This window comes from Diadema antillarum, unplaced genomic scaffold (assembly GCF_040938485.1).
Source record: "Diadema antillarum isolate AM-2024a unplaced genomic scaffold, OU_Dant_1.0 seq00002059_RagTag, whole genome shotgun sequence".
Lineage (NCBI taxonomy): Eukaryota > Metazoa > Echinodermata > Echinoidea > Diadematoida > Diadematidae > Diadema > Diadema antillarum.
The window spans coordinates 214,465-236,278 of NW_027272706.1; the positions used below are offsets into that span (position 1 = coordinate 214,465).

The 21,814-nt window shown below is 40.6% G+C and overlaps 1 protein-coding gene across 2 annotated transcripts; it reads right to left on the reverse strand.

Annotated features, from left to right (window-relative positions):
• Window positions 1-1,846: 1,846 nt before the first annotated feature.
• On the reverse strand, window positions 1,847-15,871 carry LOC139713768 (uncharacterized). 2 transcript variants are annotated; one of them, XM_071625469.1, is made up of 3 exons: window positions 15,336-15,871; window positions 6,907-7,106; window positions 1,847-3,794 (listed from the first exon to the last, which is right to left on the reverse strand). In XM_071625469.1, exons 1-3 carry the CDS (start codon window positions 15,517-15,519, stop codon window positions 3,087-3,089), a joined length of 1,092 nt encoding a protein of 363 aa, XP_071481570.1. In that variant the 5' UTR covers window positions 15,520-15,871; the 3' UTR covers window positions 1,847-3,086. The 2 variants fall into 2 exon arrangements, with proteins under 2 accessions (XP_071481570.1, XP_071481571.1); XM_071625470.1 differs by having other exon boundaries at window positions 14,996-15,513.
• Window positions 15,872-21,814: the final 5,943 nt, after the last annotated feature.

Here is a 21,814-nt window from a genome sequence, read left to right on the forward strand (position 1 = left end):
ACAGGATCAGTGCTTTAATGAAGAACTGAACATAACCACGAAACATGCATTCTTGACCAACTCATCCACACAGTAGTCAGTAGTACACACGTCTTTCTCCGACACATAACAGAGAAAGGCAGACATCTTGGATGTGATAAGCAAGAGATGTGGAAAAAAAAACAGACATTCAGGGCTTACTTTGTACAGGCAATGTCTAGAAGACAATGGTGTCATCGTATATAACATGTCAAAATGTGTTAATAGATTTACTGTCTGCTAATAAAATAGAAAGAGAACAATGCCTGGAATGCCACTATGTGGCAAAAGCATCTTTAAAAAAAAAGAAAAGAAAAAAAGAAATGAAGCAGACAAGTAATGTAGACTACACTGCTTTGAGCAGGGTCGGCTATCAGTCAGTATACAGACTCATGAAACGTGCAAACGTATGGATAGCGTTTATCGACAAAGTTGTGTTGTTCACAAATTGACTTGATACCTGCGTTTCATTTTCTGACAGAGTGCAGAGAGTAAACTTGTGCGGCATTTCATCTGCCTACATGCTGAGAAAGCAACAAAAAAAAAAAGACGGATAAGTTGCAAAATATTTCAAATCTTTCTCAGTGCGTGTTCCTTCCATGAAGGAAGAACTTCCCTTTTTTTCTAATTTTTCTTCATTCCCACGGGAAATAGACAATTGGCCATGGTTAATATAGATATAAAATGGCAATGCTTTGGTTACCACATTATCAAGCATAACAATGAACAAAACAAAACAACAGAGGGGATACTTATGTCTCTTTTAGAACAATGCTACAAATACAAAGTCACACACTTATGTTGAAGTTGGCTATTGAAGGTCAACATTAACAGAAAAACTGACAAAGTTTGATGTATACCCAAAATTGGTTTCACAGCATTCAGCCCAAGGAGCTATGTTCCTTAGAATGCTGGGCAGTGACCGCTCTTACCCATTACACAGGCATGGGACTTGGTCCCCAAAGCTGTACGGCATACCATAAAGTTACAAGTCTCTTTGCCTCTCATTTCAATTTTGAAGAGGTTTGCACAAGGCAGCTACACTCCTTCTCACGTACACAAGAAAGCATCTGTTATATTTAGGTGGAGTAAAGAACAGTATCATCAAACACATAAGAACCACCTATTTCCTTTCATTGCTTGCCACAGGCACCTACACATTCACTTCCTGTTACCAGCTCTGCTCTCTGGGTTCTTCCATTTTTTGCAAGGGGGTTAGACAGCATGACAGAATTTTAAACAGAGTCTTCTTTCACAAAAGGGAAGCTCTCTTTCTATACCACTGGACACTGCTGCATACCGGTCACTGCTGAGTACCGGTCACTAGCTTCTGGTAGGAAGAAAATGGTAGGAATGGACATCACTCATTTATTACAGTCAATTAATTATCTATTCAAATTTCTGTATCTTTTTCACACATACATGTAGTATGCCCTATGGTATAACAGTGTTTATCCATTAGGGGCAATGTTACATTGATTAGCTCCATACCAGGGTCCTTTTATACTCTACACACTCATCATTTCAGCTTGGTCTGATTTTTTTTCCCCCAGATAAAACACCAATGAAAATGATCATTGCTAAACTCTCAATACACCACCCTTACAACCAACAAAATAAGTCCATACTGTTTTTTAATATCTTTCCCATCATTTTTGTTCATTCCAATAGATTTGATTCCTATTACCAAGATGCTTATTCAACAGAGCAGCTTTCTCATCCCATAGGGAAAAAATATGGCGTAAGATAAAAAAAAACCGACTGAATTGTTCATTCTGAGGTCTAGGTAAACATTAACTGTCCAAAGCATCCCCCCCCCCCCCCCACCCTTGGCTTTCAATACTTGCTAATGTTTGTCACCATGCATAGACAAACATGTGACCATTTTAAAAGCAAAACTTTCATTTTCACAGAGATTCTGTGCGGATGATGATATTGAGTGTAAAAAAATGAGTGATGTCATCCTGCCCATTCCTTCTCTACATGGTAACATTGCTACAGCCTTTGACAGCACACTGCTTAAACTATCTCTTTGTAGTTTTTCCAAGCACACACTACTTACACATTTTCACAGGAACATTAAGAATGATTTATGCAAGTTCCAAGTAAAAGAAGGTGGATTCTGATTAGCAAATCAACTGGGCACACTTAGTTAAAACCAGGGCAGAATTCTTCCTACATCATTATCTGCATTCCATACACCAATGTTTGGTAGTGGTTTTACTTTGGTATTTGACAACTTTTATCCTACTTTCCTTAAGAATGTTGATGACTGCAGATCATTTAACAAAGATAAATTGTGTGCATGTGATTTTGTCACAAAACTAGTAATGTCACTGTTTGACAGCAGTCAAGTATAGCTCTATCTGCCAGTCCATGCTAAAACGAGAAGAACAAAAATCAGGACACTATGGGCAAATATTAAGATGGAACTTAATGTGAAGGGACCTTAGTATCTCCAGGATCAGATTTTCTTTCAGGAGCAAGCGAGTCTTCTTCCTTGTGATCCAGTTTACACACCAGTGTCGCATCCACCGAAAGGAAACAGGATGAACATCGTTCCAAGATGGCGCCATCTAGTGTCAAGAAAGGTATGACTTCTTTCCAGTCGTTCTTGCTGCAGTAGAGAGAGGTACGCTGTCTTGAAGAGATGAGGGGGGCAGAAATGGACAAATGTTTCCTTCTTGTGTCTTTTCCTTTCATTTTATCTCTGAAGATGCACTTGGATATGGCTTGATGAGGCGAGAGATGAAAGGCAGCAAAGCATTTTGATCCAAAGATTTTAAGATAATCACTTTTCAGACATAACACAAGCTGAAGGGTGTTTTGCTTTTTTCCTTCATTCACGAATCAACAATTTTGTATTTTTGCGGCAATATTTCTTCTTTGTCATCAACTGAGCGACGGCAACATCGTGCTGATGTTTTGCTCGATCTCACTGTCTGCTATGAATGTTACAACAACCCCCTCCCCCCCGTACAATATCCCACTTCTCATATTTTTCCTTTGTTTGCAAGTCTAAACGCACCCACAAATAGTTCACAGGTTCACACAAAGCAGAAGCAATGTCAGACACAGTCTGCGCCGTCATACTTTAGTCTTACCCCGCTGCCTCGGCTGGCCCCTCTTGTGTTTGCGTGATATCTCCCGTTAGAGTTTGGCTGGCAGGGGGAGAAAGGGGCTTGCTGTTGGTCTTGTTGGACCTGTAGGAGGCCGTCCGTGCTGCTACTGGTACTGACGGTACTATCATCACACACATTGATACTATTGTTGTTGGTCTGAACCAAGCTGGCGTACGGAGGAGGCCCCTCCATGTCTGAGTCCACTAGATTGAGGGGGCTTCGTGTCTCGCTATCTATCACCTCACCTCCACTGCTGCCCCTCTGTAACGTTGTTGCACCTTGCTTGCTTCCACCTCCTCCCCCGATGCCCCCTCCCCGTTTAGACGAAGCCGTGGAGGGGCTGCGTCGCACTGAATGTCTCTGTGAGTCTGGTTTGTGGTGACTACAGACTCTCATCAAGTCCTGCTGTTCACTGTCGTAAACAGTCCGATTCGGAGGTGCCCGAATCCCATTCTCCGACATCACCTCTCGGTGTATCCTCACGTTTTCTCTCATGTGCTGGGGCTCATCCTCATCTAGGAGGCACACAGAAGTTGGAAACTTCTCGGTGGACTCGCTGCGCTGCGGACACACCATCTCCCGCTGCTTTCGCAAGCGCTCTTGCTGGTGCTGTGCTGAGAACCGGTGGCTGGAAATGAGTGGTGACTGACTTACCTAGAGACAAAGAAAGAAAGAAAGGTAGATAGGGGGACATTGGAGAAAGAAAGGCAAAAGGAATCAGGGTGAGGCCATTTTCCTTCTCTCATACAGCAAGGAATGTCTACTACATATTACACAACACATGCTTAATCTTTCTTCCAGAAATATGCAAACTTTTCTCGCCAATGGATAGGACACATTCTCTCAAGAAGCTAAAATCCAGAATTTTACCTATTTTTTGTCTGCCTGTTACTGCATGAAGAATGTTGGTTTTGGCTGTATTTCATTTTGTTTTTCCATTCATAAAGTATGCTAATGCGAGAGAAAAAGGAACAAACACACTACTGCCCAAGGTCTATCATACAGTTAACAAAGGTTTAGCACAAAGTAGATCACCATTCTTGCAAAACAAAATCCAGCTTGAGTCTTTGATTTAAAGGACCACGCTGCAGCAGCCTGATTACTACGGTCTTGTCTCCATCTAGACTGCTACCTTCAGACCCAGGAAAAGAAGTCCTCTATAGAATGATTAAGGCAGAGTTTAAGACAGCCATTAACCAGTCTCCTAACAGGGCACGGTTTGTTTGCTTACGTTTTTTCTACCCCATTAAATTCAGCCTCAATCTGTCTCCTTCTTTTGTTTTATTTTTTTTTTTTGCCAACAGTACTCTGGCTAGAAGACCTTCCTTCAATACATACAGACTGTCTTACAGCACTCTATTAAACATAACACCACCAAAGAAAACAAAACTGTCTTATCTGAGTGTACCTAATACACACACACTCTCAGTTCACCTGCCATGTCCTTACAAATGATTTCAGTTGCACAGCAGCACTAACCAAGGGCTATGCCATACTGGTGACCACAGAGAATAGTTAATAATTGCCGATTTCATCCACTAACCGCCCCTTTAGCCAAGTCTTATCATCAATGACCACATTTGATGACATAGACTGCTTCTAATGAGATTGACATTCCAGACAAGATGAAATGTGACAACATTCCAGGGTGCCAACCTGCACTCTGACCCTGTCCATCACCTGGGAGTAGGGAGGGAGGGGGGGGGGGGGGAGGCACTCATTGTGGTCCCTGGATCCTTGGTATCCGTCTTACCCTAGGAACATCAGCAGCAAGTCAGCTTGTTGACACTAATGCATCCTTTTTCAGTTCATATTTCTTCTCTCTCTAGCAATACGGCTGCTACATCTCCATTCCTAGACATTTATAAGCAACGGTCTCTTGCAATCTTTTAATGGCTTTGACAAAGTTGATCCCAATACACATTATTCTGAAATATCCAACATGAAGGAGCTTGATTTTTATACTCCAAATTATCTATTATATGAACCATGAGAAATATTCTCACTGCATAGGTTTTGATGTAAAATGAGTCAATTATTCCATCCACTGGTGATCAAATCACACACAATGAGCCTCACAAAACAGAAAATTTCTATCTGGTTTGACGAGAGTTGAAGAGAAACAGACATTTACTAGTCTCATCATAAGGGAAAAGATTCCTCACTGACTGTAGAGACTCCTCTGTGTTAGCTCTGCCTAAGGGAATCCATTGCACTTGTTGTGGAGGTAGGTCTAGTCTTTGGAGTAACAGGTGGGTAGGTGAATACTACAAGTAATGGGGAGGGGGAGGGGGCGGGGAGAGGGGTGGTTCACTGAAAGATGACAGAGAGCACTACCTAGTCCTTCCGAGTGAGGTAACAAGAAGGAGGCACCCCATGCCATAACAGAGGTCTGAAATTAAGGGGTGGGGATCCTCACTAGTATACTACAGAGTCGTAAGGGTAAAGAAGGGTAAGGGGCACAATGAGTGCTTCAAGCCCCGGTAGTATGGGGATACCATGGAGTGAGAAGTCCAGCCAAACTCATACATTCAGTAGTCCCCGTAAAGAATTGTGCACAGCTCTATAACTGATCTGTATGGATGTACATGCACGGCCAAATAATCTTGACTGGAGTTGAACATTACTGATGAGCTTACACTTCAATGCACACATTCGCTGCTGGGCAATTCTATTTTAGCAGGCCTGTGCTTGTCATGGTTTTCTGATGTAGCCTACACCATTAGGTAGCGAATGAAGCTCCATTCAATCAGGCCACCCTCGTTTCCCCCATGCTACCAGGTCTTTAACTTGTGGTTCGGTGTAATAATTGGAAGGGGGTAAAGATTCCCCTATGCTACCAGGTCTGTAACTTGTGGACCGGTGTAATGATTGGAAGGGGGTAAAGATTCCCCTATGCTACCAGGTCTTTAACTTGTGGTCCGGTGTAATGATGGGAAGGGGGTAAAGATTCCCCTATGCTACCAGGTCTTTAACTTGTGGTCCGGTGTAATGAATGGAAGGGGGTAAAGATTCCCCCATGCTATCAGGTCTTTAACTTGTGGACCGGTGTAATAATTGGAAGGGGGTAAAGATTCCCCTATGCTACCAGGTCTGTAACTTGTGGTTCGGTGTAATGATTGGAAGGGGGTAAAGATTCCCCTATGCTACCAGGTCTGTAACTTGTTGACCGGTGTAATGATTGGAAGGGGGTAAAGATTCCCTTATGCTACCAGGTCTTTAACTTGTGGTCCGGTGTAATGATTGGAAGGGGGTAAAGATTCCCTTATGCTACCAGGTCTTTAACTTGTGGTCCGGTGTAATGATTGGAAGGGGGTAAAGATTCCCCTATGCTACCAGGTCTTTAACTTGTGGTCCGGTGTAATGATTGGAAAGGGGTAAAGATTCCCCTATGCTATCAGGTCTTTAACTTGTGGTCCTGTGTAATGATTGGAAGGGGGTAAAGATTCCCCTATGCTACCAGGTCTTTAACTTGTGGTCCGGTGTAATGATTGGAAGGGGGTAAAGATTCCCCTATGCTATCGGGTCTTTAACTTGTGGTTCGGTGTGATGATTGGAAGGGGGTAAAGATTCCCCTATGCTACCAGGTCTTTAACTTGTGGTCCGGTGTAATGATTGGAAGGGGGTAAAGATTCCCCCATGCTACCAGGTCTTTAACTTGTGGTCCGGTGTAATGATTGGAGGGGGGTAAAGATTCCCCCATGCTACCTACCAGGTCTTTAACTTGTGGTCCGGTGTGATGATTGGAAGGGGGTAAAGTACTTACTGGTACTTGGGGATCAGAGGTGATGGAGTAGCTGGACGTTGGGAGCGAGGATGAGTGGGAGGCGAAGCGGCCACCACTGCGGCGGTGGTAGTAAAACATGATGACGCAGCACAAACACACAACGGTCAGCGGTGCCAGGACAACCAGTACGAAATATTCCATGTGCAGCGCACTGCCACTTCTGCTACCTTCTTCTGCACCTATGTGGGTAGAAGAAAGAAAGACAGACATCGTCTGGTTACTAATAAAGTCTCTGCTTGTCTGACATGAGACAGGACACACATATGGCAAAATGACATGAAAAAGTTTGACAACGATGAAAAAGATTTAATAAAATGATGCTATAAAGTCAACCGTCACTGACAAGGATTGTGTGAATGAAATTGATATCCATATAATAACAGGTATGACAATCAGATCACTATCATGATCATTTCAGAAAACCCTCCCATCATGACTTTGCAGCAGTTTACAGATCAAGTATAAACATGACTGTAGATTAACAATTATTTAGAGAGACAATTATGTCTTGTTTTCCTGGGATAATAGACATGTACATGTCAGTTCCACAATGTATTCAAATTCCTAGTTGTTATCTCCCTCACTAAGATAGTACGCAGCTCAAAAAGGTCAGCAATGATCATTGTGCTGGCAACAGATTATAGATTCCAAACCTCACTTGCACCTACAACAGCTAATGCCCAAGGGAAATCTTGGGGAAATCTTGGGAAAAGCTCTAGTGTTGCCACGGAAACCCTTGAAGATGAAAGTTTGCACAGAATTTGAAGACCCTTTCCTACCATGTCACACTAACAATAGGATTTTTTTTTATCTGCTTACACAATTGAAGCACATAATTGTACATGCATGTGCTACTACACAACATGTACATCACATACATGTACACACATGCTATCTAAATCTCTCCATCCCGTCCCCTCCCTCCACCCCAATAGGGAAGATGTTTGACACAAGACAAGAATATATTAGTCAATTCCAAAATATCTGAGTATGAGTAGAACTGACAAAAGTTCAATGGGGAGACAAAAGTTCAATGGATTTTAATCTATTTAACCATAGTTCTACTAGTAATTATTATCTTTGCAAAATACCAAAGTTGTACATGAAGAAGTTAATATCTTGGCAACCTTCATTAGTTACAGTTTGAAAATTGATATTACTCATATTTGGATGAAAATCTCTGGAACTAGCAGAAACTAAAGCAGCCCATGGCAGACATTTTTAGTCACATGCAGTCAAAATTACAACTCAGTTGACTGTTCATGAAAGCACCCAATGAATGTACATATCAGAAATCCTTGAAGTCTGAATGAACAAATTTGCCTCTAGCTTGTAAGCCAGCAGGGAGAGCAAGGGAGCAGACAGTAGGCTGCCCTCTAGTGTTGGAATCATGCCAATTTGCACATGACATCTTCCCTTGAATGGCTTCCAATCACAATTAGAAGAAAAACAAAAAATGACAGAAATCTTGACGTGCGTACACAGAATGCAAGCATGGCAAATGATTTTGACTGCAAAACAGAAAACTGAAATGTACAATTACAACTTGTTGGACTTGGGATTCCAAGTATATCACATCCATCACAAAGTTCAAGTTTTTCCACTAGATGCTGCGAGGATATCACAAATTATTTCTTACTCTCTTTCCCAAGCAGATATCTTCTGTTAAAAATGTAGGTCTCTGATACAGACAATAGCAGTTTAAATATAGGTTTTTGCCACATGAAAAAATGAACTTCATTTATTTTTTCATTTCAATCTTGATGCATTTTTTCAATGTGAAAGCCTTACATGAAGCGTATTCCCCTGTCCTTCAGTATAACCATAGGGAAGAAAGAGAGACCATTAAAATTCAACTACCAGTAAAAAGAAGATGTCTGTACATGACACCACAGGAGTTTTTCCTTGTGTTTGCTACTTTGAGAAATATATCAAAATTGAACTTGAGGAACAATAAATTCAATGGGACATAGCAATTAACATGGTAACTCTTGTTTGTAGAGTATGTATCGTGTATATTAGTGTGTGTATATGCTATATACAATATGCATGCATGTCTTCACAGCTATAATATGCCTGACAGAGTCGGTGCATACATTGTGAGTGTGTGTGTGTGTGCGCGCACGCCTGTTTCGTGCATGCTTGTGCGTATGTAGGTCAGATGTCTAGACAATAGCCTTCATAAGACACTGGTGTATGAAATCCTATCCACTGCGTGCAATGCTTTTATATTGACTGGCCCTGAAAGAGAGGATAATATTTTCCAATGTCATCCAACAACAAAGGCAAGCCATTATCATAATCATCACTGATACTACCTCAACCCTAATGGCTGATGATCAGATGTGCAGGTAATGCATGGAAGTGTTGTCTACTTCTGCAGTCCACCCTTAACTTCACAAGACAGACACAGCAAACTGGCCCTACAGCCAGAACCGCCTTGTTTGCCATCAATAGCGTTTTACCACTGACTACGACAGCATTTTTATCAAGCTTGTCTCTAAACCAAAATGCTGTCTTACTGAATAAAATCTGCTTCTTAATAATACAGAAAAGTCTGGTTACATTTAGCCTTTTGACAAGGCCCTCTCACTGTATGATGGTTAAAATGGGCGTGTAAAGCAAGCCCAGTCGAGTGCAAATGCACAAGGACTTTTGAGATCTTATTATTCATGACCTAACCCTACTGAATAATCATATTAACAGGTTTCGGTCGACCAATGGAATGGCGTGCTGCTGACAGCATGTGTCTTACCGTTCTGGCCCGTTCGCATGCATTACTAACCACCGGTGGATCTCAATGGCATGCATTCACCGTATGCAAATTGGGCTCAGGCATACAGACACGTAGACTGGTCGATTTTTGCTCCTGAAATCAGGGAGCAAAAATCGGTAATTCAAAGGGCTAACATAAGGATGTATATCACATCTCAAAAGGCTCTTGCCCTGTCGCACTCAGCTGGGCTCACTTAGTTCACCCTCCCATTCACTTACCACCATTCAGTGAAAGGGCCTTGGCAAAAGGCTAGGTACACTCTGCCCGTGAGTAATTTACATGGATTTAAATGAAGTATCTGGTATTGTCTTTTACAAGTAGTTTCCCGATGATTAGGGGCCAAACTTGCAAGAAATCTTGGTGTTCCTTTGGAATCTCAGGCATTTTCTGCCCTGCTTCATACGACACATCATCATCATGTTAAATTCACATTACTTGCAGTTACCATGGCAACAGCCAGACAGTAACCATGGCAACAATCATTGAAATGACTGCTACACATACTGCAGTCACTCCTACTTGAAATACTAATCACAATACTGGAATCACAAGGACTCCTATAAAACCAACCCCCGAGCATGAACCAGAGTGAATTCAACTAACAAAAAAATAGTTAATTAGCTCGAGCAAGTAAAAGGAGATGTTGTGCTCTTCAAGAGATACTACAAATAAATTTTACGACGCCTGACATGTAACTTATTCATAATCCCCACTCAATCAAAACTGGGGCACTGTCTGTAATCTTGAAAATAATGTCTACATATGTAACGCATACGACATCATCTATAGCAGTTACAGTCCTGTCCGAACTGCCAATTTGATGAAGTCCCTCCACACAAACTTGACATTCACTTGAACAACAACAAATATATTTCTGAACGCTATACTACTGAGCATACACTCAAAATTGATGCATAAGCCATGAATACAGTCTTGATTGAAGAAGGTATTAGTTTGACGCAGGTGGAGTACCAGTCAACTGTAATGAAATGCTTTGCAAAATTGTTCTTGGGTTAGAATGTGACAACTTTACATAAATGTGTCTAAAAATACATGATCACAGTGAGGCAATATGCACCTCACTGAACTTCTAAAGCTTGTAATCATACATTCCCAAGTAAATCAAACATGAAGTCACATGACAAGATTCCAATCCATGACACCTCCTCATCTTTCATTGCCATTTCTCAGAGTGATGTCTAAAGAGACTATCAAACTTCCTCTATATAGCTCCGTCACAGAATTTTGGGGGAGTGAATATGCCCTCCCTTCTTCAGCTGTCCTCAAACCGCAACCAATCCGACCAGACTGACTGGTTTAATCTCAGCACCACGTACGCAACAGATTAGCTGGATAGAGAGACGTGGGGTTATTTCTCTCCTATGGCATTCATGGTGAAATCTACAATCCCCTCACTGCCTTCAATAGCAGCATAGAATCCCCCACATAGCCAGACACACAGAGGCAGAATAACTGACACAGAGACAGACAGAATTGATCAGAAAGAGAGAAAAAAACAGTCATCTGAATCATGACTAGGAACGCTGGCAGAGAGGAAAAAAAAAACCTGAAAGCAACAGCGGGAGAGGGAGGAAGAAATAGTTGTTTGTGTAGGCAGACAGTTCACGGTCACTTTGTGTCTGGTTCATAAAAAAACAAAACATGTGAGTAGAGCAACATCCCCATGACGTTAGCTATGCATCCGCTTGATAAACAGCATGCTGCAGCTACGCAGCTTTTATTGTGGCAGGTTCTAGGACACATTGTTCCAGCCTGTTATAATATTATATGTCATGAATAACATTCCAGACACAAGATGAGCCCAACAATTCTATGTTTGTTCTGGAATATGTCATCTTTACAAACTATGGTCTATGTAACTTTTGACGGACTTCTACATAGACTTGCGGAAATGACAGAAAAAACTGATTCCCCTCATATATGAATGAATTACAAGTCACACATGACAACTGTGTCAGAGTACAAATACTAAATAACAGATGTCATACTACAGACAGGACAGTTCTTTGCCATTCTTAGGTGATGATCAATAGCTGTATGGTCTCAGACAGCCTGTGAATAGCCTATTCACAGGAGTCAGTCTCATCAAATGTCAAAATATCTCAAGTTTGTCCTCATTGCAGATTTAAAACAAAATAAAACAAACCTTTATCATCCTTAAACACAAATGAAAACATGCAGTGACATAGATTCTCATTTAATGGTTCGATCAAATTTCTTTTCTTAAAATGCAAGACTTGTTTGAATGCCAAGCATGTATTTCAAGAAAAACCAAATATCATTGGTTCAAACAATTCCACATATCCTACAATTTGCAATCACGCCCTTACTAAAGAAGCGTATAAAAAGTTCACTGTTCACAAAGTTCAAGACCATTTGCATGCTAAAATACACCAACACTTGGGACAATCTTTAAATCCACATACATGTCACAAAATCATTATATTCAAGCATGTTCTTATCTACCTATTACTTGCACACTTGTAAACAGATATCTCATTTCATACAAGCATTATACAAAAGAAGAATTCTCTCATTTTGCAATCGTTTCCTGGTACTTCTCTCTACACCACATTTGGACTTTAAAACCATTTGCATTTCAGGGATTCTTTGTTCCCTATGACCTTTCATCCATACTTGTCTGATCAATATTTATAGTTTTGTCAAAGGTCAGACAAAACCACTGATAAAAAATTGTTTATCAAATAAACCAAAGAGAGGAAATTTGATTCAGTCACCTAGTTTTGGGGGAATTCATGAACTGTTAAATTATCTTGAAAGATAAGTCAAGTGTAATGACAAGAAACATCTGACTTTTATTTACTTTTTATTCTATTTTTGATCAGAGCAGAATTCTTTGAACTCACTTCTATTCTACGAATATGATGGTCAAGACAGCCATCTGTGGGAATTCATACAGCACTTTTCTCAGATATTAGCCAAAAAAACGTTAAGGAAGCTTGAAAAGTCTAGCCACGCATGCTGTCTTTCCTTGTCGCTCACAAAAAAAAAAACATACCGGTACTTTAAATACTTTACATGAAGCCAAGATAATGTCACAAACATGTAGCATACTGTACAACGAAGAATGTTCATATGCATTTTAATTTCGCGAATTTCGCAAGAGCCAAGATTCGTAAAATTAAAATGCATGCAATGGCTCTTGTCTACACTATATGCACTGAATGCCAGAAGCACTTCGCAAAAATGTCATGCTGTGAAAAAGGCTGTTGGCTTCAATTCACGAAAGTTTCATGCCGTTGAAATATGATGTTTTACAGTATGATACTGCTGAATGACAATACATTGTATGTCTTACATCTGACACAGTGGAGGCACTATTATCATCATAATCATCTAGTTTTGTCCCCTGTAAAGGGGGTGGCCTACTTTACTTCAATCTAACAGCAACCACTCTCACACCTTCTCTCCATCTCATGGGGGGGGGGGGGGGTCCTCATTCCTTACGCAAACCTTCCCAAACCCCTCCTCCCATTTGAATCAGTTTTAATCAAAGTGTCATGATGATATCCTAGCACTTTACAAAATAGATTGTAATTGATGGGACAGAAGAAAACTTTCTGCTAAAGGGAAATGGACATACTCTTCATGCAGGATGTATGCAACGCTGGATGTACGAGACTATTATTATGATGGTAACAACATGCTACTCAGTATGATAACACATCTTTGCAACATGCCACCAACGTTCATAAATCTAAAAGATGACTTTACCATAAATGCATGCTGTGAAGAGGAGTGGAATATATAATTTTGAAGTGACTGTTTCGTTACAGAATACTGCACAACCAGAAATTTTCATGTGCATGCAACTTACAAATTTCCCAAAGAGCCAACGTTTAAAATAGTAAAATGCCAGCAAAAGGTTTTGTCTACACAATGCACTAAATGCCCGTGACAATGCGTGAAAATTTCGTGCCGTGAATGTTTCTGGATTTACAGCCACATACACCATCTAATTTAAAATAATCTACTCATAAAGGGCCTTTTTTCATAAATGATAACCCAAGTCAAAGCTGCCACTATGCACAAGTTACCACAATAAAATATCATCTTTTGCTATACATTGACAGTCAAAACATTCTTTAACTTCCCCCTCAGACATTATAGACCCAGTAGCATGGTGACACAAGATTAGCTGGTTTGAATCATTTTTATTCGCTGCTCATCGTGGTACATTTGAAAACCACAACCAGCACAGGCCTGCCAAAACAGAATTGCTCATCAGCGAATACGCATCAAAGCATACACTTATCGTAAACGTTCAGTCAAGATTCTTCTGCTGTGCGAATACTCACATAGAGATCAGTGATCAAGCTGTACGCCATTCGTTACATGCATGTCCGATTATATCCAAGTCAGACCAGCTTTCCATTGCATGGTATCCCCGTGCTGCTACAGTAGGTCTTTAAATAGATGCTACAACATAGTTACGACTTGGAACTTGAAAACTGAGTGTCTTGGAGAATTTTGCTTGGACTCGTGCTCCATAACATCTCACGTCTTTTGAGAGTGGCGGCACGAACCAGCTTTAATGAGGATGTCATTTGTTAACTGACTCTCATCAGACGAACTATTATAACATCACGATGATGAAGTTTGGTCTTCTTACAGACTCCCCACCCCTATCATCCCCATCTCTGTTGAAGTATGTGAGACATAGTTATGGCCCTGAGACACTAACAGTCCCAGCCATTTCAGACTTTGTCCCTAATCAAAGGAGCCAGGCTACTCTAGGTACAGCAATGTACCTACGGCTGTCTGAGAGCTGCTATCATAAAAGTAGGTTAAGTGAAGTAGTTTTTGATAACATTTCTTCTTTCTCTCCCCAGCCACTTGTTCATTCCACATCTCTTTGTACCACAAGGAAAATCAAATATTTGCTCGGTAATAACAAGCGCAAAGGGCAAAGGCACTTGAGGGCTGTCTGTACATGCCAGACAGTCCCAGTAGATTGGGTTCGATTAATTACCACGTGTCATTAACACTCGTCTAGCTTTATGTGTCTGTACAGACATTGCCAACATACTACATCTACCCTAAAAATGAAGGAATATATTTGACAATGAAGTTTGACTAGCACAGAGACAATCAAAAGAAGGTATACTGAATGCTCCTCGTGCGTTACCGACACTAAAAATCTCTCACAGTTCATGAATGACAAGGAGGTCATATATCACGTTACAAAAGTTTACAGCTCTAATTCTCCTCTCTCTCCATCCACACAACACAAGAACTGGAAATACATACCCAGTGATGTAACGAGGTCTCCCAGAGGGGCAGCCCAAACAAACGCATAAAGCACTCAGACTTGTGATAATATATACAAGCATTAATGATCCATTCAGACTAGAGCTACCATCACACTCAACCTGAAGAGCACTCATCTGATCAGCTGTGAGTGAAAAATGCTAAAACTCCAACAAATTCCATAAGGCAAGGCACAGGGAGTGACAAGGCAGAAGGAGGTGAGAGGCGTTCTCATCCAATGACGACTTCTATCCAACTATGCAGATCTGTCTGGGAAAGAACGGCGATCAGCCAAGAACTCTGAGAACATGATATACAACTGTTATTACAACATACGTACATTGTTTGCGCGTAAAGTCAGGGAGCACAGAGAGAGATAAGGGAGAAGTGATGCAGGCAGCCACGAAGACGACGGTGCGTTGGGCACACACACCAGGCACTGGCCGTGTTGTTGGCTTGGGTGGCAGCGACGGCAGCGTGATACGACCGACTCCTGGAGAATGTATGCGTATGTGTTTTGTCATTAGGACAACAAGCTATAAAGCCGGAATTGAGAGGAAGGTGAACTTATCTCACCGCTCACGTACACTCCCCCTACGGCTGCCTGTGCCCTGACTGCTAGGCTGTAGAGTGTGTGTCTGTCTGGTAGCCTCGTCTGTGTGTACTCATCACCAACCATGTCTGAGCTATGTGTACGCCACAGGCTGTTCTCTCTCTTCCTCTCTCTCTTCCTCTTCTTCCCTCTCTCCTCAGACAGACAGACAGTGTACTAAGCCTTCCGCATTGCCTGTCTTTCCCTTGCGGAGTCAGGCCAGACGTGTGTACGGTATTGTGTACACGAATGTCCTCGGCCACAATAGTGTGATTATATCAGAGCAGGATTATTATAAGCCCGCTTATAGTCGTGACAGGCACACGGCCAATTACCACACCGTATTTCCTTCTCTCTCTCTCTCTTTTTCTCTTCTTTTCTCTGTCTCTTTCTCTCTATCTCTTACTCACTCTCTTCTCACACAAAATTCTCTTTGATGGCCATTTATTGGCTGATCAGAGCTTCTATCGTGAGCTGCCATTGGCTGCCTAGTTGTGAGTTACCTGCCTACTGATAGACAAGACCACTTCCAGCCGAGGAAGATTCGCTAATGCTTCCCTTTAAACCACATCATGTGATGTGTGTGGTTGGTTCCTGTGTCTGTCTGTGTGTGCGTAGTCTGTGTGTGTTGATGCGTGAATGCGAATGATGTGCATGTGTGTGCGCACTTGTATCCCTTCCCCTTCTCTCCCTCCCTCTGTCTTTTTTGCCGACAGTTTTTGAGGGGGGAAGTTCCCCTCGTGTTGTCAGACATTTTAATTGCCTGTAAATGACGACAGGAACTATTAGCAATCCAGCTATCAACTCACAGTAATGCCCCCTAGACGGCCTTAAAGCCACAGTGTAGCAGACTGATGACAGCGCCTGCGAATTTGACCATCTTTCTCCGACGCTCCAAAGGAAATCCCCAAAGAGCACGACTTAAGACTAGAGGCTCATATATTACCATCATAAATGCACACTCAGAATGGAGGAGGGGCTAGAATCTATGAATAATGATATTTTTGTAATATTTTTACCTGAGGATTCTTCCCATAAATTGAACATGAAGTCACATTCTCTCCCTGTGAGACTGGACTGGCATTAGGAGGAAATTGTAGAGAGGAAGTTGTACAAGACTCGTTCCAATGCACTTCTCTTGTCTAGCTCCTACTAATTACTTTAATGTGATGTCAGGACAGCTCAGCTGTGAGGGGAGGGACACGGCTAAGGCAGATGGTTTGGGGGGGGGGGGAGGGGAAGGGAGCATAGCTCCTCCAACTTCATAGGAGAAAGACCTTGGCGAGCTCTGAGACAGACGGCTTGCTTAGCAAAGACACAGTGTTTGATTGTGAGCTTGCCATGACACATGGGACGGGAGACCTAGGTGTGAGATACTTTAATTATCTCTGCACTAATAAGCACATTGTATCTGTATCGACTACTACTTTATCATCGCTTTCTACGTCTTCACTTTTTTCCCCCCTCGGCTCCTTTCTGGTGCAGAAGGAGAGGCATGCTTTGCTAAAATTGATTTTGTGGTGTTGTTATGTGCTGGAGCCTGAGAAATTATGGGTAGTGGCAGATACTGCGGCCGTGTGAGAGGATATTTGCTTGTCTTTCTCTACCGGCTGTGCTTGATGTATGCAGTCTCATAAATCATGGTTTGGCGCTGAGACTAAATAGAGTGCTAAATGGACTGGCAGAAACCTGGGGCAGGTTCCTTGTAGAAGGGAACACCCTGCCGCAACACTCAAGCTTCCCCATAACAGATAGGGCAGGGGGAAAAAAATCTTCTGAGTATAATATGTGCATATAATTTATGTAAAAATATTTTCCACAGATAAAATTTCATTCCTTTAATAATTAGCAAAGATTTCTTATCTGTATCTACTTATTTTACATTTGAAGGAAAAAGGAAATTAATGTGGAATTACATTTGAACAGCCTTTGTAATTTTTCACCCCTGTTTACTGATAGATATATAAGGAGAATGCTTAGGGGGCCTATATGAAACAATACCACCATGATCCAACTCCTATAATTTATCGATAACCTTTTGCAATATAATGTGGCCTGCTTTGTGGTAATCAAAAACAGGATCTAAACTCTACATAAGTCCAAGTCAACACAAGCCAAATATCTCCATCTTCAAAGAAAAGAAGATAAAACCCCTGAAATTTTCCCATGAAGTCACATACATAGACTTTCAGCTGAAGTTACATGGTCAAATATCAGACAAGTATAGGCATTAAACAAAAATCCCTTTCACTTGAAATGCACCACAATTCATTCTAATAAATCAAACACAAAGTTATCTTTGGCACATTAGTATTATTCTCACTGCCTTCAAAATAATGCATTACTTAAAGTCGTGATCAGGATCGCAACCCAAATTTTTGACATTTTTACAGTGTGAACAGAAACAAGGCACTATTTTGCAAGATTTATGTTGCGATCCAAATGTCAATATCATGTGTGATTTTTCTGCAAATAGATGCAAGTTGTACGCTGAGAACAGTGACTGCACAAAGATTTTGAAATTTCACATCCCATAATGCACCGCGCATGTCCCTCCTTGCTATCTTTACCAGCTATGGTGCCTACAGTTATTGAATTGGCAAATGTGATGTAGTAAGACTACCATTATTCACGTAGGTCAGCTCTTCAGCAAATACTCCCAACCCAAGTTTTGCAATTTTTGACAGTGCGAATGATGAATCTAAAAGACGCAATCCTTATCATGGTCCAAATCTCGATATTCTTGCAATGAGAATGGCACTTCATTTGGCTGACGCAGACTTGGTCTTGAAATTGTCTCTCTGAAAATCTTTCAACGCAAGCCTGTGACATGCTACTGTATATCAACCTTCAAACAACTCCAATGTACTCATTTCTTTTCTACTGTAGGCCTACATGTCTGGTTTGGTACAGAATGGAAACCAGTTGGTCAGAGTCTAAGAAATAAATCAACTCTTGTCGGAATCAAATATCGCTGAACTTGAAGCACTTCACAGTCCCACAGACTTAGACTCAGGAAAAGTCTACTGTACACTAAGAAGTCCAGTGAAGTACAGATACATCTTATCATGTTATTTTGACTCTCTTTTCAACATGGCAAGGACAACATCCACTTTGGAAGAAGGAAAGAGGTTAATGACCTGTACTCTTGTTTAGATTTTGTTACACTGAACCCTTAACATGAGATGCTGCTAATCAAATTTGGCTACCATGAAAAAGGGCAATAACCCAGTAATCACTGATAGTTATGTAGTAAAAAAAGAAATAATAGTAGATGAAGGGGTTGAGAGGCATCTCACTCTAGGTGACTATATATGAAAAGAAAATTTTACAAAAGACGAACAAAGTTGACTTCTCACAATGGCACATTATATCGTCTATGCTAACAAAATTGCAGTAAATACCATAAGACATTTTCTAGGTAACAATGGCCTATTGTTGAAGAAGGAAATGAGATATATAATGATGTATGTCATCTACCACAAGGCCTGTAGCAAGGACTGAGAGGCGGATCTCAGAGACTATTGACTAGGACATCCTGTATACCATGAATTCATTATTTAGATAACTAAGGCTATGTAAGTTGGGGGGAATGATGTAGAGCATACAGAAACCAACCAGGATCAACTCCAGACCAACATTGTCTGAGAGGGAAGTTAGCTGTCCGACTCGTATCCTGCCTTGTGAAAAGGGGGGGGGGGGGGACGGACCCACATACATCCAACGGTTGCATACATCATATATTCAAGCACAGATGCTCTGGCTCTACTCTTAAACCTACAAGTGGGACTGAGATATGTCGCCAACTCTCCAATACCAGTAGAATAAGTCTCCTTACATACAAGGCTCCTCCTTCAAACAGCTGGACTTAAAGGGACGCAGTCCTCACGAAAATTAAAAAAATATGTTGTTGTTGGTACCTCCAATGAACTACTTTCATCAAAAACAAACTTTCAAATCACCAAATAAGCTCGTACATTTCGGTTAAAAAAAGTGTGACTCTGCAAATGAGCAAGTCTTGGCGGAGAGTCATACGTCATCGATGCACAACTCTTTCCAGCGGTGTTCTGCTCGTCATCCCTAGTTATTTATAAATACATGTTTACTATTTATTTTTATATCAATTGGATTAAGATTGAAATATTTTGTTTGAAATAATAAAACCACATATTGTCACATTTTATGAAAAAATCAGATATGATCATTTTGAACACTTAAATTGGTTTTCTGAGGCACGGCTGTCAACTTGAGAGTAGGGCATCAATGACGTTGCACCTTTTGGCAGGCTCTTACACGATCGCTTGCAGGAATTATTTTTTGAAAATCACGTACGGAGACAATTTTTGATGTCCACGCTTATAAATTGGTGAAAGGTTATATTTTTTACTCTTCTTAATTATCAGTACAGTGAAAATCTCAGGACTGCTTCCCTTTAAGAAAGCACAAAGCTATACTCATATCACCTGGAATCTCATAACCTTTTTTTTCCAAAGAAAAAAAGAAATCTCCCTTTCAAGATCAGTAGTCAAAAGGTAACAATCTATCCCTATCTAATCTTCTTTCTCATTTGTTTTTATTTTTCTCCAAAACATGGAATTATTGTGACAAGGGCAGTAGGAAAAAAAAAATCAAATCACCTTATTCACTTCTACCCTACAATACTAAAGGCCAGAGCTCACACAGAAATGATGTTTAAAAGTCTTTAAAAAATGTTTTCATGTGATGGTAAATGATGGACTCCGAAGTTGCCATTTTTTTTTTCTTATGCAAAGAAACATCATACCAAGGATGAGTTCATTCTGCATGAACTCAGTGACAAGTAGGCAAACCATATATTAGTATTGTGGAGAAATATTGGAGAAATATTTTGATATATATGACTGCTTGAATATCGAATATGCTTGCAATGCTGTCTTACTGATCAGTTCTCCTGAGCAGAAGCATTTACATTGTCCATGAAATGTCACTAATATCACATTTCCTCACCATTATTCATTCTTAACCACACATAGCAAGAGTTGTGTGTCTTCACTCATAGACAATGCTATCATCACTCTTTCATTATGTTCACTGCAAGAAGGTCGCATCTCCATAAGCTACATCTTGACTTTAGCCACAAAAAAAAAAAAAAAAAAAAAAATATATATATATATGCAAAAGAATCAAAACTTTGATCACTTTTCTGAAGTTTGACAACAAATTTCATTTGTATTTGTGTCTGATTTTGCATGATTCCGATTTTTTTTTTCTGTGTGTTAAATTTTAGAGGTACAAACTGAATGACTCAAGCTCTGTGTCACAATTCTGAACATGTAATGTGAAAGATAATCATGTGACAGTTGTGTGCAAATGTTGTGTGAAAGTTGAGAATAAAACATGAATGAAAAAGAGCGTGCATCTTTGTGTTTTCATTCATACACGGTGTGAAGCTTGCTATCTAGTAGCCAAGTGTTGCACAAGATAGCTCAGGTTATTGCCATGGCTGCAATGGCTATAAAAAGGTAATTTTTTCCCCTTTTTTTTTTGTGCTACACTATGTGTCTAAAACTTTGGTTTAATCTTCCCCAAAGTGACACAGAAACAACAACAAATAGTAGGTAATGACACAACCCCCCCCCCCCCCAAAAAAAAAAGTCTGTAAGATTGACTGATTCATTGTAAAACATCTAGTTGATCATTGGCATTGGATATTGCATAGTCCAATATATGATTACAAGTATTGGTTAAGAAGGTGATTCACTGGGTTGGAAAACTATGATTTGATCATGTTGGCGTACAGCCTGCCTCCAAGTCAACTGTTTTATTTCTGAAAAAACAGTGCAGCCTTATTGCCAGCAAATACAGTAATTTCAAAATCCATGCAGACAGCATCTGGTATTGTTTGACGCCCACACCAAAGGAAATGTACCCATTGACAGGGAGCACTACCTCATGACTCTAGCACGGTGCCATGATGGATGGCTAGCTGACATTGTAACTGTTATATCTTTGTCAAAACTCATCATTTTACTTCTTTTTTTTTCCAAGAGCTGTAATTTGTGTATATTCAACAATTTCAAATACACAAACCTGTTTGGAGGTAATATTGTCTTAGATATATTACGGTCCAAAGGTCTACTAGAAATGAAACAGTAACCTCCTCTATTTGAATTTGATTATAACATCTGTGAAGTAATTCATCTTTCTTTCCCCAATCTGCTGACAGATGTATCAACAGAACTGTTCTC